At 34.9% G+C, this 17,755-nt stretch overlaps 1 protein-coding gene across 25 annotated transcripts in view; it reads left to right on the plus strand.

Moving 5' to 3' along the window:
* The window catches only part of Mbtd1 (mbt domain containing 1), a 64,657-nt gene that overhangs the window by 28,221 nt on the left and 18,681 nt on the right, over positions 1-17,755 (plus strand). For 20 of the 25 annotated variants that reach the window (XR_009224565.1, XM_058571499.1, XM_046420669.2 and 17 more), the window contains 7 exons: positions 1,073-1,155; positions 10,975-11,092; positions 14,203-14,337; positions 14,575-14,663; positions 14,862-15,096; positions 15,763-15,818; positions 16,124-16,228. Coding sequence is in view for 24 of the 25 variants with exons in the window: in XM_058571499.1 (XP_058427482.1) it covers positions 1,073-1,155; positions 10,975-11,092; positions 14,203-14,337; positions 14,575-14,663; positions 14,862-15,096; positions 15,763-15,818; positions 16,124-16,228 (821 nt within the window). In the remaining variant the exon portion in view is untranslated. Of the gene's footprint in view, positions 1-1,072; positions 1,156-8,457; positions 8,575-10,974; positions 11,093-14,202; positions 14,338-14,574; positions 14,664-14,861; positions 15,097-15,762; positions 15,819-16,123; positions 16,229-17,755 lie in introns of all 25 variants that reach the window. The other 5 variants (XM_046420656.2, XM_058571497.1, XM_058571506.1 and 2 more) reach the window with 3 other exon arrangements.

Genomic DNA, 17,755 nt, shown 5'->3' on the forward strand with positions numbered 1-17,755 from the left:
AAGGAGATAAGATGCAAGACAATTTAAAACCTGGCTAAAGCCAAGTGTGGTGATGAGCACTCGAAATCGCAGCTAAACAGAGATCAATGCAATGAGAACTTGGTTCAAGAAGCAAACAAACAAACAACAACAACAAAACTAATAAAGGCATTAGGTGGCAGATACGGGGTAAATATTATACTGAAACACACATAAAAACCCAAAAGCAGAGCTGGGGATATAGCTCAGTTGGTAGAGTGCTTGCCTTGCATGCACAAAGCCCTGGGTTCAATCCCTGCCACCACAAAAAAAAAAAAAAAGAAAAGAAAAGAAAACACAAAAGCAACCCTAGCAGCGTTTGTTAACCTGAACACTTTCTCTCAACTGTTCTTGTTTTCCTAATTGGAAAGCTTGTACTTCACTTTCCACAGAGCAGGTGTTGCATATAGAAAACTTTCTGATCTTGTTGTTTTCAGTTGTACATGACAGTAGAATGTATTTTGACATATTATACATACATGAAGTATACCTCCCTATTTTTATGGTTGTACATGATGTGGAGTTACATTGGTTATGTATTCACATATGAATATAGGAGAGTGCATGTAGAAAAAAAAGAAGCTATAGTTCATTTGAAAATGAACTGATCAGAATATGAAGCTGATCAGAAAATCTGAAATTCAAAATAAAATTCGAAACATTTTGAGCACCAGTAACATCTATGCAAATATTTCAAAATCCAGAAAACTGAAATCTGAAATGCTTCTGATCCCAAGTATTTCAGATAAGGGATACTTGACCTGTATGGTACAAGTTAAAAGCTCACATAATTTAGCAAAATTCTTCAATCTTTAACAGAAAAAAGAATAACTTTCTTTAGTGGCAATAAATAAATTTTATTTTCAAGCTGGGGTTGTAGCTCAGAGGTAGAGCCCTTGCCTTGCACCACATAAAAATAAGTAAACAAAGGTATTGTGTCCATTTACAACTAAAAAAAGTTTTTTTTTTATTTTCATTTGCACCTTAACAGTATCAGCTTTTTATTAAAAAAAGGTTTGAGAATTATAATATATCTACATTTATTTTATTTCAGCAGTCTCCATGGAAGGTTTCAGCTGGGGTAACTACATCAATAGCAATAGCTTTATAGCAGCACCAGTTACCTGTTTTAAGCATGTGAGTATGACATTTCTCACCTTATTTTGAAATGCTTATTCTTTCTTTAAATGCTTATTCTTTCTTACAGTAGTGTCTAAGCCTTATCCTTAAAAGATGCTTGTTTTATACCTTAAAATTAAAATGCTTCTCTTTTATTAACTATTATACTTACTAGCAGCTAAAAAATAACTTCTGTAACTTTTATAAATAAAGTCTTGTATAAAGAAATTGCAGTATGGGCAGGGGCTGTAGCTCAGTGGTAGAGTGTTTGCCTAGCATGTGTGAGGCCCTGGGTTCAATCCTCAGCACCACATAAAAATAAATAAATAAAGATATTGTGTCCATCTACAAGAAGAAAGAAATTTTTAAAAAAAGAAAGAAAAGAAATGAAATTGCAGTATGAGGGATGGGAGTGTAGCTAGTGGTAGAATGCTTTCCTAAAATATGTGAGCCTCTGGATTCACACTCCAGAGGTGTGGCTCAGTGGTAGGGTGCAACCAAGCATGTACAAGGCCCTGGATTCAGTCCTCAGCACTGCCAAAAAAAACTTGCAATTTAAATGCTTTTTAAATAGGGAAAAGTACTAGTCTCATCCAATTTTCTTATTGAGTGAAACATATATATGTATATATTTTACCAGGCTTTGTATATCAAAAATAGTTGCATATTGATAATGTCATGGCTCAACCTAACATCCATCATGTATGTTACCTGCATCTTTGTGATTTGACTAAATAATTCAAGGATATTTTTTTCCAGTGTTTTCCAAATGTAAAATCAATATTAGTAATGTGGCATTGTGAGCTGAAATAAATGATATGTACCATCAAAAACTCTTTAAGGGCTGGGGATACAGCTCAGTTGGTAGAGTGCTTGCATCACATGCACAGGGTTCAATCCCCAGCACCCACACACACACACACAAAAAAAAAATTTTTAAGTTGTTCTTTTCAGGGGCTGGAGCTGGGGGCTCAGTGGTAGAGCACTTACCTAGCATATGTGAGGCCCTGGGTTCAATCCCTAGCACCACATGAAAAAAAAAAAACTAAAAAAAACCCTAAATAAACAAAATAAAGGTATTGCATCCATCTACAACTGAAACTATTTTTTTTTTAAAGGTGTTCTTTTCAGAGCATCTGAAGTACTTCAAAATTAGTGTCAAAAATGTCTAATGACAAGCTTTTTTTACTTTTGATTTATCTGTGATGAATTCTCTCCAATATTTTAACTTGTCTAGAAGTTTAATTAATATTCAAAGATTCTCTGTACACGTATAAAAAGGAAAGGGAATTTACAAAATAATGAAATTTTGTGGATTTAGGACTTTATTTTAAAAATAGCCCAATTTTAAATAACATCATGTGAACAAAAGTGAGTTTGGTTTCCTGTTATCATAATCCAAATGAATTTTCCACTGTTTCATGGCCAGTAAAGAATTTTGATCACAATTTAGCATATTAATTCAAAGGTAGAAATACAAATTAAAGCCCAGTTCATTAATTTACCCCAGGGTTGGGGGTTGTTACTATTGTTGAAAGTATAAATGTTAAACCATTAGTGACATGCTGCCTTTCTAAAAACAACCTGAAGTGGATTCTTTTTTTTTCTTTCTTTCTTTCTTTTTTCTTTTCCTTTTTTTTTTTAATTTTTTGGTAGTTGTCTATGGGCAGCAGGCCTTTATTTTATGTTTCTTTTTATGTGGTGCTGAGGATTGAACCCAGTGCCTCCTACATGCTAGGCAAGCGCTCTGCCACTGAGCTATAGTCCTAGCCCCTGAAGTGGATTCTTATATACATATCTCATCAAGTAAGTGATTTATTTTGCTGTAATGTTGATGATAGTGTCACAATTGTAAAGTATATTACATGCAAGGCACCAACAGCTTTAGAAAACTAAGTAGCAAATCCATAATTCTCTTGTCTTGGAATATTGCTTTCTAGTCCTGAGAAGCTCAGAATTAACTGTTCATCCCAGATTCCTGCAACATTTGTCTGTTTTCTCCTTCTAAAAGGCCTTCCATCTCTTCAGATCTGCTTTTTATGTTTTAATAGCATTAACTAGGTCAGCCGGTTTTATATAAGTAGTCAGAATTTTTTAAAAATAGCATTTCAACGTCCCAAAAGCACACTTTAGTTCCTGTACATATCTTTGAACAGTTATACTATATTAAAGGTTTTTTTCTGAGCCTGGTTAGGTGGTACATACTTTTAATCCCATTTACTTGGGAAGCTGAGGCAGGATGATCACAAAGTTCAAAGCCAGTCTAAGCAGCTTAGCAAGACCCTCTCTGAAAGTATAATTTCACAAGGGCTGGGAGTGTAGCTCAGTGGTAGAACACTGCCTAGCATGCATGAGACCCTAGGTTCATTCCCCAGTACCACCAAAAATATAAAGTTCTTGTGAGAAAACTTCTATTTGAAATTGATTAATTTTGTTTTCTGCTTTGCTTTTTTTAAGATTAAAATGTTTTATCATAGAGCACGTAATTACAACCCTGGAAATAGGCGGATATCTTCTTCTTCAGTTGAATTTAATGTAAAACTATGGTTTATAATAGGTCTTAGCTCCCCCTGCCCAAGACATTGATGAACTAAAAAGAAAAAAGCATCATCTGCCTTACAACTCACCTCTGTTCTTTTCCTGTCAGATATATACTACTATTCTATTTTTACAGGTTAGAAAATAGAGTCCATTGAAAAAGTTTTGCAAGGATAAATACTAATCTGAGAATTGTGGTTTCCTGCTGAGAGGAGTAAAGGGAGTGGGATTGAAGATGGTAATCGAGGGTAAACTTTAATCTTACCTTTATCAGTTAGGAAAAACTTTATATTGATAATTCCTCAGTATATCTTAGTAGTATGAGTTTTCTTTATTATCTTAATAAGGATCTTCATTTGAAGCCATTTGTTTTAAGAGGTTAGAGCTCATGTTAAACTCAATTTTTTTGTCTTTTAGAATTAAGTTTTCATGGTCCTCCCCCAAGATCGTTTTGTCTCTAAGGGGAGTTGGTGGCTTTGACTTTAGGAAACTTATTATCAGGAGCTGAAGACCCTGCCTTGTACCATCAGAGTCTTCTTGATACTTGCTCTAACTGACGTAGGTTCATCAGTAGGGCGTCTTCTTGTGGACTCTGTCTGCCATCTCACCTATATTAGTATAGGTTAGGAGTCTTTCCCTGCTCCTAGGGGATTCTTTTCAAACTTACTTTTAAAAAAGCACCCAATGTGTAATGTGGAAGACAGAGCTGTTCTAATTGAAACAGGAATTGGGAAGTGCTGGAGAGTGATATTGGTCAAATTATATTGTTATATTGTATATTGAATGCATGTACAAATATGTAACAACAGATCCTATCAGTGTGTACAACTATAATGCAACAATTTAAAAAAAAAAAAAAGTGTGTGTGTTGGGGAGAGACAGGAATTGGCATTTAAGTGTCTGGCTTCTTTAACTTAACCCAGACTCTTCTGGAATAAGGATCTCACATAAATATTTCCTCTCTTTCTGTACTTAGATATTATTGTAATTAGTACTTCAAGAATAGAATTCTTTCCATCACATATCTCTTAAACTTCTGGGAACAAAGTTTTGGCAAACTATGTCTAAAACTATAGCCTCTTGATGAAAGTACAATAGTGACTTTTAAAATAATCTATAATGGAATTGGATACCCATTATTTTTCAATATATCTACTTCATCAAAATCTGTATATTATGTTTCCATATTTCTGATATATCATTTTAACAAAGTGGTAGTTTTTCAGATATTTAACTATCAGAACATTAACTCTTAAAGCACAGAACCTAATAAATCTGACTCAAACCTCAGAACACAGCCAGGGTAAAAGGAAACTGCACTGATTGGTTTGGCAGGACTAATACTGCCAAAGCCCCTTGGTCCACCCCTTCCTTGGCAGTCCCTGAGGTTAGAAACCACTAAGCCACTTTAAAATAATCCTAAATTTTGTGATCACAAATTGAGAGACATCTTTAAAATCGTCTGATTCACCTAATCCATTTTAATTTTTGCTTTTTTGTTGTTTTGTTTTGTTTGAGACAGGGCCTTGCTAAGTTGCTGAGTCTGACCTTGACATGCAATCCTCCTGACTCAGCTTTCCAAGTCACTGCAATTGCAGGCATGCACCACTGTCCCCAACTTCCATCTTTTTTCAATGAAGAAATTCTTATTACTTTTTTAAGTAGCGGAATAGTAATTTTCAACTTTGGACTTTGACCAGCTTTTCATAATTTAAACTCTGGGGTTTCTTGTTTGTTGTTGTTGGTTTTTGTTAAGTCCCCAAAAGCAGTATCCATATCTATAAATTGTGGAAAATTATTATAGATTTGGATACTGTTTTGGATATTTGGATATCCAAAGTTATTTGGATAACTCCGGTATCAGTTAGTTGATTTATGTTTATTCAGAACACTTTGCTTTAAATCACTTAATTTTTTTTAACTTTTTAAAAGCTACTATTCCCTAAAGACCTTAAAAGAGCACACTATAGAGATACTGCTACATCGATGTTCATAGCAGCACAATTCACAATAGCTAGACTGTGGAACCAACCTAGATGCCCTTCAATAGATGAATGGATTAAAAAATGTGGCATTTATACACAATGGAGTATTACTCTGCACTAAAAAATGACAAAATAATGGAATTTGCAGGGAAATGGATGGCATTAGAGCAGATTATGCTAAGTGAAGCTAGCCAATCCCTAAAAAACAAATGCCAAATGTCTTCTTTGATACAAGGAGAACAACTAAGAACAGAACAAGGAGGAAGAGCATGAGTAGAAGATTAACATTAAACAGGGATGAGAGGTGGGAGGGAAAAGGAGAGAGAAGGGAAATTGCATGGAAATGGAAGGAGACCCTCATTGTTATACAAAATTATATGTGAGGGGAAAGAGAAAAAAAAACAAGGGGGAGAGATGAATTACAGTAGATGAGGTAGAGAGAGAAGATGGGAGGGGAAGGGAGGGGAGGGGGATAGTAGAGGATAGGAAAGGCAGCAGAATACAACAGACAATAGTATGGCAGTATGTAAAAACATGGATGTGTAACCGATGTGATTCTGCAATCTATATACAGGGTAAAAATGGGAGTTCATAACCCACTTGAATCAAATGTATGAAATAAAAATTTAAAAAAAAAAAAGAACTCAAATCTGCCCCCCCAAAAAAAATTTAAAAAATAAAAGCTATAGCATTTCTTCTCATTGTTTACCTTGTAAAATCAAGTAAAAGATTTCTTTCCTAGGTATTACAACACAGGCCAGGATGTGCTAATACCAAATGTACATGAAACTATACAAAAGCTGAAATCATATTTCTTCAGTTATATATTTACAGACTTAAGGTACCTTCTATTTGGTACCCAAACTACGTACTCTCATGGCTTGTTGATACTGTCATTGCTAAAACATTTCTCCCTTGAAAATAGTTATAGTTTTATACCAAAAAGAAGTCCTTTGTAAGGTGAACATTGTGACACATTCCTGTTATCCCAGTTATTTAGGAGACATAGGCAGGAGGATCAAGTTAGAGGCCAGCTGGGCAACTTAACACTGTGTTTCAAAATAAAAGGCTAAGGGTATAGCTCATTGGTAGAGTGCTTGCCCAACTTGTGCAAGGCCCTGGGTTCAATCAACAGTATACATGTATGCTACAACTTTTTAAAGCTTTTCTCATACTTTTCTTTCTGCCTCCTCAGATATACTTGGTATTACTTACATGACATATTCTAATTCTCTTTTTGTACCCAACCAGAATGTTAGCTATTTTTTCTTTCTAATAGTATTGGGGGGATTGAACTTAGGGGCACTCGACCTCTGAGCCACATCCTCAGCCCTATTGCTAGGTGCCTCACTTGCTTTCAATTCACGATCCTCCTACCTTAGCCTCCCAAGCCGCTGGGATTACAGGCATGCACCACTACGCCTGGCACAATAGCATTTTTTGAAGGAATAAAGTTATCTGTATTTCTTGGTAATACATATCTAAATTTTTAAATTTTAAGGACAGAAAAATGAACATCCTTTTGTTTGTATATATGTATAGTAGCAATAGTTTGTATTAAAACGCAGGATCTTTTTCTCAGCTATATGTTTATATGAGTAATCTTTTTCAAGTTAAGTTATCTTTTGTTTTTTTGTGGAGTATTTTCCACCCTATCCTTGATCTACATCACAAAATTCTTACTGAAAATAATAGGACTTGATCTCCATTATAACTAAAGAAGAATCTCCAGTGCTCATTCTAGACTGCAGACTTTCTAATAGAAGTAAATTAGTTTCTGGCACTACTCAGGTTCCATCTGAGTTACATATTATGAAACAGATTCTCAGAAATTAATGAACCCTCATAAAATGAAAATTGCCTGCCTTATATTTTAAAGCTTAATTAAAAAAAAAAAAATTGGCAAAAAAGAAAAGCCTAAGTAAAGCTTGTATTGTTTTAATTGTTGTCTATTCCCTAAAGTGGTTTTTAATTCTCATTTGGAGTCTCCTAGTACTTAACCAATTTAGCTTTAACATAGTTTGTTGTTGTTCTTTAATTATGGACTGTTTAAAGCCTTTCAAATTCGTGATCTTCACTTCCTATATCTTTATACATGCATAGCATTTTCTCATCCTTCGTCTTCTACCCCAGGCGTTTTATTTTCCTTTTGTAGTCTCCTTGAACTCCCCATTTCTCTGCCACCACCACTTCAAAAAATAGATATGGTATCTAAAGGTGAGTGGACTCTCTGGAGAAGGTGGGAACAATCATTTTTTTTCTTATTTCTACTTCTTGCCAATTCAGTAAGTAGTATGTAGAATTCTTATTTCTTTCTTTAATGTTTGCTCCTCTTTTGGGGCCAAATAATATATCATCCTTCTCTGCTAGATGGACTTTAGTAATTTTATGCTTGTTAGTCTTAAGGTATGTAAATGGTGGCTTTTTGTACATTTGCCATACCATGGGGATAGAGTCTTTCTTGGTTACTTATGTGTAACAACTTCAGATCTAACCTCTACCCACTTATGTATCTGCTAATGTATTAAAGATTGTGGTTATCAAAATAACATTATAGGTTGGCAGCTCTGTGGAGGGAAATCTGTATTTCTGTCCTAAGCATCATGTGTGCCCTTTGAGAATCTGAATACTGGCCATCTGGACTATCTGAGAATGTTCTTAACGTTCTGAAAGTAAGACTTCCAGCCCCATTATTTTCTTACAAACAGACAGAGGTTATCATACATTTGTATTGGGGATCCCTCAGCATTTGGATTTGGCCATGTCCTACAGGACCTGATGACAGCTTACCTTGCAGGGAAGGAGAGTCGCTCCCAGATAGCTCTCACGAGTGGCCCTGGAGCAGGAAGTGGTGGAGCAGATCTTCCTTGTTTGGGAGGAGCCTGAGGTGGACCTCGCGTCCTGAGTCTGGAAGGTAAATTTGTTGTTACCTGTAAATGATGGTTCTGCTAGTTCATGCTATGCCAATCCAGACTTTCAGAGGTATCCCTCCTGCCAGCAAGAGAAGACAGATGACTTGGATGAAGATGGCTGTTAAGCCCTGGGTCATTTAGTCTTCCATACTTGAGAATATTCATTTTAAACAAAAGGGCAGATATATCTGTGAAATCACATTATTCAACACATTGAGCACATACTATACTATGACTGTGGTGCTCTTTCTTGTTGATGTTTTTGTTTCTTCATTTTTTTCTTAGAGTAAACCATATGGATTGGTTTAAGAGGGCCTAGCAGAACCACAACATTACAGGCAAGAACAAATGTCACTTTCTGCTACTTTCTCCTATACCAATCCAGACTGTAGGAACCAAAAAATAAGATCTCCCACTAAAGTGAACGTTATCTTTTGTTTTTTAAATGAGCATTATTGACACTTGGTTTCTTCAATAAAATGTGACTAAAAATTATTTTCTCGAAACAAATGCTAAAACTTAAAAAAAAAAAAGTCAGTATGACAGATTATCATATCTAGCTCCAAAGGGAGTCCTTTATACCAAATTCATTTATCACCACATGCCCACCTAAAAACTCCAGCTTGTCAGTATAACTATACCTCTTTCTTCTCAATGGAAAATATACCAAATTCACAGATTTGGCAGTCAAGCAAAGAGGAATAGATACTCTATCTAGTTCAATTGAATACAATTTTATGCTTGCATTTTACTGCATCTGTCTGCTCTAATTAGTCATCCTTATAGAAATAATTGCATGGTCTTTGTATTAATATACATTAGCTTAGTCTTTGTTACCTGTCTTCCTTCCATCCTTTCCTTTTCTGATCATAACTGCTGGCAATAGGGATAGCCCTACAGTCTAGAATGATGTAGGGGGAGGTGGCAGAACCTTAAGGGCCCAATCTTTAAATTTAAAAAGGAAAGTAGTAGTCATAATGAATATATTTTTGGCACAACATGGGGAGATAGGTATGTTTTCCCTCCCAGAATCAGAAATAGCCAAGATTGGGTATGTCTCCAAGTTACTGAGGTATGTTCATTGCTTGCAACTCAAAGAGGTAGCCATTAGTTGATTCTGTCTTTGGTTTCTAGGCTTGTCCTACTTCAGTGTTATTTGACATTCTCTTCCTGTCCTTTAGAAATTTCATAAAACAATTGAGAGGATAGGAGTTAAATATTGTTTTAGGCTAACCTCTTGTTGGGTTAGCATCCACCACCAAAGTATGAGGGACCTTCTATGGAAGACATTTTCCCAGTGTACAAATTGGCTAGTTCTTGAAACTCTTGGATGTCTTAGTTTCTTTATCTTTGAACTTTGAGGTTACTTTGTTTTTTCCGTGTTTATTCATGTTATCTTTTATAACCTCACCTAATCCTTTTACTTATGTCCAAAGTTCTAAATTATATTTAATGAAGACTTGATTATCTAGGGCCTCAGAAACAATTCAGAATTATCTGCATTTATATATATTTGTGTAAGTTTACTTACTTGATTTAATTTACCATTGCATAAACTCCAAATAATTATGAATTGCATTATGGTTTAAGGATTAAAATGTAATAGAAATGGTAATATGGGAATGTGTTATATTTTGGAAAATCTCTTTGTGATGCACAGTCCATTTTGTGTGCCCATCTTAACCATTTGGCGTGAAGGCTAGTGATTATCATTTTTAACATTGGAAGTTTTCTCTTTATAGTAATTCCTTCATGACAAGGTTTGAAATAATTAATGATTTTCAATAGTACTCATCTCCCAAAACTCTTCCAACTCCATCCACCTTTTTAAATAACTTTCCAATGCTTTTTCCCTCTTGTCTGTCTTAAAAGAATGTATTTATGTTCTATGACTTAAACTTAAGTTGAAAATACAGACAGCTAAATTTTGTTTCTCCTATTCATGTTGTTGGAAACCTCATTGCTGATTTGAATTATTTTTATTTCTGCTCTTTGACTATATCTTTTAAAATTAAGGATTAGGATAAGTGTATTCATTAAAAATAAGTTTTTCAAATCATCTTTATCTCATGAAGTCTACCAAGGTTGTATTCAGCTTTTAGGAAAATTGTTGTTTAAGTCTTGTGTTAAAACTGTTGAATTTTGAAGTCAACATGAATCTGTCTAATATATAGAGATTCTGTCTTTATCTTGAGTTTAATCTTGACCCTGACCTCTTCTGATTAGAATTTCAGTTAAGGGGGAATGACAGTTACCTTTTAGAGGGAATTGAATGAATTAAAAAGACATTTTTAGTTTAATATTTCTATTATTGATGGTAATGCTTAATTTCTTTTCTTTTGAATAATATGTTTTAGGCCTTATGTTAATAAGATGATAATTTAATAATTTTTATATGACAGGCACCTATGGGGACCTGCTGGGGTGATATCTCAGAAAATGTGAGAGTAGAAGTTCCCAATACAGACTGCAGCCTACCTACCAAAGTCTTCTGGATTGCTGGAATTATAAAATTAGCAGGTGAAAGCATGCATGATCATTTACTAGAAAATGCCAATGACACTCATAATTTTTTTTAAAGTATTTTTATAAATTTTGCAAATATTGCCAGGTAAATGATATGACATAGAATAGGAATTGACAAGTTTTTTTCTATAAAAAGCCAAATAATATTTTCTGTTTTGTAGGCCATATAATCCTCTTTACCATTATAACATTCAAGCACCCATAGCAGTACGTGAACAGATGGACTGTGTTCTGGTTATTATAGGCACTGAAATTTGAATTTCATAGAATTATCACATCTTACTAAAATATTGCTTTTCCTTTTACTTTTCTTTTCAACCATTTAAAATTATGAAATTACTCTTAGATACCAGGCCATTTAAAAAAAAAAAAAAAATCATCCAGGCATGTTGGCATATGCCTGTAATCACAGTTACTGAGAGGCTGAGGCAGAAAGATTACAAGTTCAAGACAACTTAGGGAGACTCTGTCTCAAAATAAAAAGGACTGTGGGGATATAGCTCAGAGGTTGAGTTCCCTGGGTTCATCAGAAAATGGGCCAAAATATAGTTTGCCAACCCTTATGTAGGGAAATACTTTGAAAATTAACAAAAGTTGAGATAACTAAAAAAAAAAAAAAAAGTTATACAGTACATAATGATAAAAGTAAACACTATTGATAATGTTGTACAACTTCACTTCTTCCTTACTTTTCAATCCTATGGCCTCTACTGTGCCTGGCCCTTGGTACCTTATGGCTCATATTAGGGATCTTGGTACATTAGACAGTATGGACAATTGATGTGTGAAAATATAAGGTTTGTTTTTTCAGTAAGCTCATATCTGCCAAATGTTAAATACAGGCATTGTGCAACAAGGTACTCAATCAGTGGTACTGTGGTAAAGTAAGTAGTGTACTATAGTACTTTAGAGAAGGGCAACCACTCAGATAAGGAGAATTATCCTTACTTACTGTGAGAGGGGGTAATCCTCCTCTTTGAATCTCATTTCTAGTCATTCTTCTCAGAACACTCTGCATACTACCCCACATTATATTGCTGTAAGACTTTAATTTACCTTAAACAAAAAACAAAAAAAAAATTCGGGGTGTGGGGTGGGTACCGGGGATTGAACTCAGGGGACTTGACCACTGAGCCACATCTCCAGCCCCTTTTTGTATTTTATTTAGAGACAGGGTTTCACTGAGTTGCTCAGCGCCTCACTTTTGCTGAGGCTGGCTTTCAACTTGCAACCCTCCTGCCTCAGTTTCCTGAGCCACCTGGATTTCAGGCAGGCGTAATAGTATCCAGAAACAAATTTTTTTTTACAGTAGTAGGGGTTGAACTCAGGGCCTTTCACATGCTGGGCAAGCACTCTACTACTGAGCTGCATCCCAGGGCCCCTAAATATAATTTTAATTCTACTTTTCTGCTTGAGAATCTTTAATAGCTTCCTCATCCTTAAAGGATGGAAATGGTCACCCACCATTTACAAATATTGATGAGTTTTATCATACACCACTCATCAAACTTATAGCTCCCATCATAAACCATCTGTTCTGATGAATCTAGTCTCTCTCCTTAATGCATCATTGTTTTTTGTCATATGCCCTGGATCACCATTGCAAGTGACTGTCCAAAGCTCTGTACTTTGCTGTATCACCACCCAGTTCAATCCCTACCTTTTCTTGAAGTATTTACATAACTATATAAGCATCCTCTAAGTGCTTATATTATAAGCATTAAAATTTAAAATAACATATTGTTTATGTCCCAGATGTTTAAGTCCATTGCATTTTAAATAGATGAGTGCATTTATACAGGTGCAGTGACACATGCATGCAATCCCAGTTGCTTGGGAGGCTAAGGTAAGAGGATTGCGAATTCAAGGCCAGCCTCAGCAACTTAGCAAGACCCTAGCAACTTACTGAGACCCTGTGTCTATAAATATTAAATATTAAAAAGAAGTGGGGATATGGCTCAGTGGTTAAGCATCCCTGGGTTTAATCCCTAGTACCAAAAAAAAAAAAAAACAATGCATTTAATATCTAAGAATTATTTCTAGCTTCCATCTTTCACTTTACATTTCTGTTTTATCTAATTGCTTCATGTCTCCTTTTAAATCATTTTGATCTTGTAGAATTAAGCCTTGTATTAATCATAGAATTCAGTAATATTTAGCAAGTTCATGAATTGTTCTGTGAGTTTTAGAACTAAAAATATAATGCTTTAAATTTTTATCATATATATTAGTATAAGAAAATGCAAGCTGGGGCTGGGGATGTGGCTCAAGCGGTAGCACGCTCGCCTGGCATGCATGCGGCCCGGGTTCGATCCTCAGCACCACATACAAACAAAGATGTTGTGTCTGCCGAGAACTTAAATAAATAAATAAATAAATAAATAAATAAATAAATAAATAAAAAGAAAATGCAAGCTGAAGTTGGCTTCTATCCTGAAATACAAATACATTGACCATTATTTCAGTAGAGGCCTCAAATTAAGCCTTAACCTGTTAACTTAAAGTTTGCTAAATTATAAACACGATATACATTTTTTTCCAGAAAATAAAGCTTATCATTTGCCTAGGACATAATTTTTAAGTGATTTTACATACTTTTATGTTTACTGAATTTTGTACCTAGCATTTTAAAATTTTATTTCCCAATAAGACAGAATTTTAAGATTCTTGAAGTAGCCACATTGAGAATTATCTTAGAGCAGTTGGCCACCTGATCAGCTAATAAAGTGATTTTTTTAAAATATACTTCAGCTAGATTTCTGTGACTCGACAAGGTTTTACTAATTTATCAAAACTTTCTCTTTTATTCTCACAACATTTTTTCCTAAATTTTGAGAAATTATCAGTAAATTGAAATGCATTCCAGGCAGGAAGCTATGCTCTAAAAACAGCTGAATTAATCACATTGAACAAATGGTCTCAAAGTAGCAACAACATCACGCAGGGACTTATTAGAAATGTAAATTCTCAAACCACCCAGCCTCTGTCTCTTAACAGATCTTGCATGTGGTTCTGTTGCAGATGCACACTAAAGCTTGACAGCCATTTACTTCAAGGTTTTCTTATTTATTTGCCTCATATAGTGATTGATTTCTTGGTCTCAGGTTATAATGCCCTTTTAAGATATGAAGGATTTGAAAATGACTCTGGTCTGGACTTCTGGTGCAATATATGCGGTTCTGATATCCATCCAGTTGGTTGGTGTGCAGCCAGTGGAAAACCTCTTGTTCCTCCAAGAAGTAAGTACATCTACCTTGGTGCTGTCTCACACATAGTAATCTTAAAGTAATATAGACATTAAGATAATACTTTTCAATGAAAGTAACTTTTGTACTAACAAAACATGTTTTCTCTATTTTTGTTACTTTGAGAACCTTAATACTCTGACAGAGAAATATGTTACTTTTTTTAACAAATAATTTAGGAAGCAGTTGTACTTCCTGCTGAAGTATAACTGGTTATTTGTTTTGTTTCAGCTATTCAACATAAGTATACAAACTGGAAAGCCTTTCTAGTGAAAAGACTTACTGGTGCCAAAACACTTCCTCCTGATTTCTCACAAAAGGTAAGAACAGGATCTTAAAAAGACTGAAGAGCTCTTAAGAGAGAATAACTTTGAGATTTTTTGAAGAGTTGTTTTAATTTCATGAACTGGGTGACCTGGGTCAAATATCGAGTATATTCAATATTTTTTATATTACTTATTAAAATTACTTATATACCTTCTTCATGAATTCTGAACAGTTCTGTCTGTTATTTTAAGGTTTCTGAGAGTATGCAGTATCCTTTTAAGCCTTGCATGAGAGTAGAAGTGGTTGACAAGAGGCATTTGTGTCGGACACGAGTGGCGGTAGTGGAAAGTGTAATTGGTGGAAGATTGAGACTAGTGTATGAAGAGAGTGAAGATAGAACAGATGACTTCTGGTGCCATATGCACAGCCCCTTAATCCATCACATTGGTTGGTCTCGAAGCATAGGCCATCGTTTCAAAAGATCAGGTGAGTACCGGAAACAAGTACTCTTATTGAGAGTGTCATTGAGGCTGAATTATGCTACTTGGTTATTTTTCTCTGAAGAATAGCATAGATTAAAAAATACCATTCTAGTTGTTTGGGCTGCTTATTCTACCTCAGTTAGTGAAGGTTCAAATTAGTCTCCTAACTAATTCCTTTATATGCCTTCCTCTCACTCTCAATTAAAAAAATAATGCACTTTTCATGCATTAGGCCTTGGGGTGAGGCTCTGGGGCAATCCCCAACACTATAAAAAGATAACATAAATAATAATATTAATTATGCACTCTTAGCCATGCCCATTTGATAGACATATAGTCTTTCCCTTCCCATTCAATTTTAATTAAAATGTCAAGATTAAATGTGCCTAGGCTTGGTGATACTAGACACATTAAAACATGTTTCTAAAGTTGTAATTCCCAAATTATGGGATTACCAACATTCTAATCAGCTGAAATGTATTTAATAACATATGGACATATATCCTAAAGAGAGAAAAGACTTAATATTATTCACCATAAATGTAGAAGGCATGTCTTTCTGCCATGTTTTAGAGTATTACATACCTTGTGAGTTTGAAGCCTTCAAAGAAACATGATTTTTGGTCTTCTCACAAATGCTGACAGATTAGTATGTAACTTTTCCTTGTAGATATTACAAAGAAACAGGATGGACATTTTGATACACCACCACATTTATTTGCTAAGGTAAGAAGTTTTTATAAGAACCCTCATTTGTAAATTAGATTTGAAAAGAGGGTTGTGGGGTTTTTTTCCTAAAATTATGGAAATCACAGTTACATATGTTCATTTAAATGGATTAAGATTTTATAATCCATAAGTATCACAAATCTTTATTATACTTATTCTTAAATTGTTTTTGCCTGAACTCTGTATTCCCTAATGGAAATTTAAGTTGTAATATTAGGTAGGAAGGAGAAAGAATCTGGTAAACCTTTTCAAATCGGTAGTAACATCTATAACATTGCATGTGCTTTCATATAATTCTTTAGGTAAAAGAAGTAGACCAGAGTGGGGAATGGTTCAAGGAAGGAATGAAATTGGAAGCTATAGACCCATTAAATCTTTCTACAATATGTGTCGCAACCATTAGAAAGGTAAGAGAATAGGTTTTGAAACAAATACAATTATAAAGGAACTGGGCTTATGCTAGTAGAAGGAAACCCTGGCATTTTCATAAATTGTGCATGTCTGGATCTTCACTGGAAAGGTTTATTAGGAATTCCAAAGTGAATTTGAATTCTATTGTCAGATCTTTGTGGCTTATTATGATAGTCATTTTGAGTCTGCTGTTTTTATTTGCAGAAGCATATCCTGAGTTAGAGAAAGAGTATTTCAAAGTTACTTCCTGGTCAAAGTTAATCCAAAACAGTATTATAACAAGGGCAAATTTATCTTCAATTTTCCTGTGTTTCTTTTTATGATTTTTCTTCCTCTTGATATACTTTTTCTTTTTTTCTCTTTTCCATTTCATATGTGACTGTTCTTATGAAAATATCTAGAAGGGTTCTCAATTTTCAGTAAGCATCAAGATTTCCTGGAGAACTTTAAAAAAAAATAAATTGGCCAAACCCCTTCCCTCCATTCCAAATTAATTAGTCTGTATTGGGACCTCTGTGTTGTCATTTTTTAAAGACCCCATGTGATTCTCATATACAGCTCTAAGAAACACTAATGCAGAATCTGCTTATGTAAAAATGTAGTAAATTGTGATTTACATCTTAATACAGTTGGGCAAACACTTATGATGTCTGCCATATCCCATGTGCCTCTTATTACCATCACAAAGCTGCACAAGACTGGCTCGATGCCCCATCTTCTAAAACTGGTTCTACCTGACTAGTGGTAAAACTGCCAGATAAGGGAGATCAGATTCCCATGATCTCCTGCAAACCTGTGTAATCAGAATAGCAAGAAATATTGCCTCGAAATCTATATTTGTTTAAAAAAGAAGTTCTGTAAGTGGTCTCACAATCGGCAAGTTTGGGAAGCAGTGCCATTGTATCATGCTCTATTCCAGGGAAGTGAAATGACCAGGGAAGAGAATATCAAGCTTCATTTGGAGAATAATTAATACTTCCGTGCTAGATGTGATTTGAACTCTTGGAAAGTTTACAGTCATATGGAACAAAAATAAGATGTACAAAAATAAGCTTAATACAAAATAGCCTAAGGTAAAAGTATAGGCCATGTGTAGGAAATGGCAAGTGTTCACATGCAGCAATATCAGGGAAGTTGCATTGGATATTTAGGTCAAGGTTTTTGTTGATGAGGTACAGAAACCCACTCAAGTTAGCTCTGAGAAAGTTACTCTAAGGTCACAGTAGAGAAACACAGACACAAGGACAGTGTATGAGAACTGGGAAAGCACAGATCCAGTATTATTCTCCCCTCCTTCCAGGGCCTTTCTGTCCCATCTCTCCTCCACTCTGAGTTGATGCCACTTTTCTTTCACTCTGTTTCTACTGTTTCCCTGCTCACTCCATGTGCACTGGCAGTCCCTAGCTCTATTTTATATAATAGCCTTTCAGTTCCTTCCCACCATGATTTGACAACAGTCTCTGTGTCTGTTAATTCTAATGACTGAAAGAATCTGAAGGGCTGAACCCAGCTATTGGCTTGAC

This window comes from Marmota monax, unplaced genomic scaffold (assembly GCF_021218885.2).
Source record: "Marmota monax isolate L192 unplaced genomic scaffold, Marmota_monax_Labrador192_F-V1.1 WCK01_AAM20220418_F8-fsc00064, whole genome shotgun sequence".
Lineage (NCBI taxonomy): Eukaryota > Metazoa > Chordata > Mammalia > Rodentia > Sciuridae > Marmota > Marmota monax.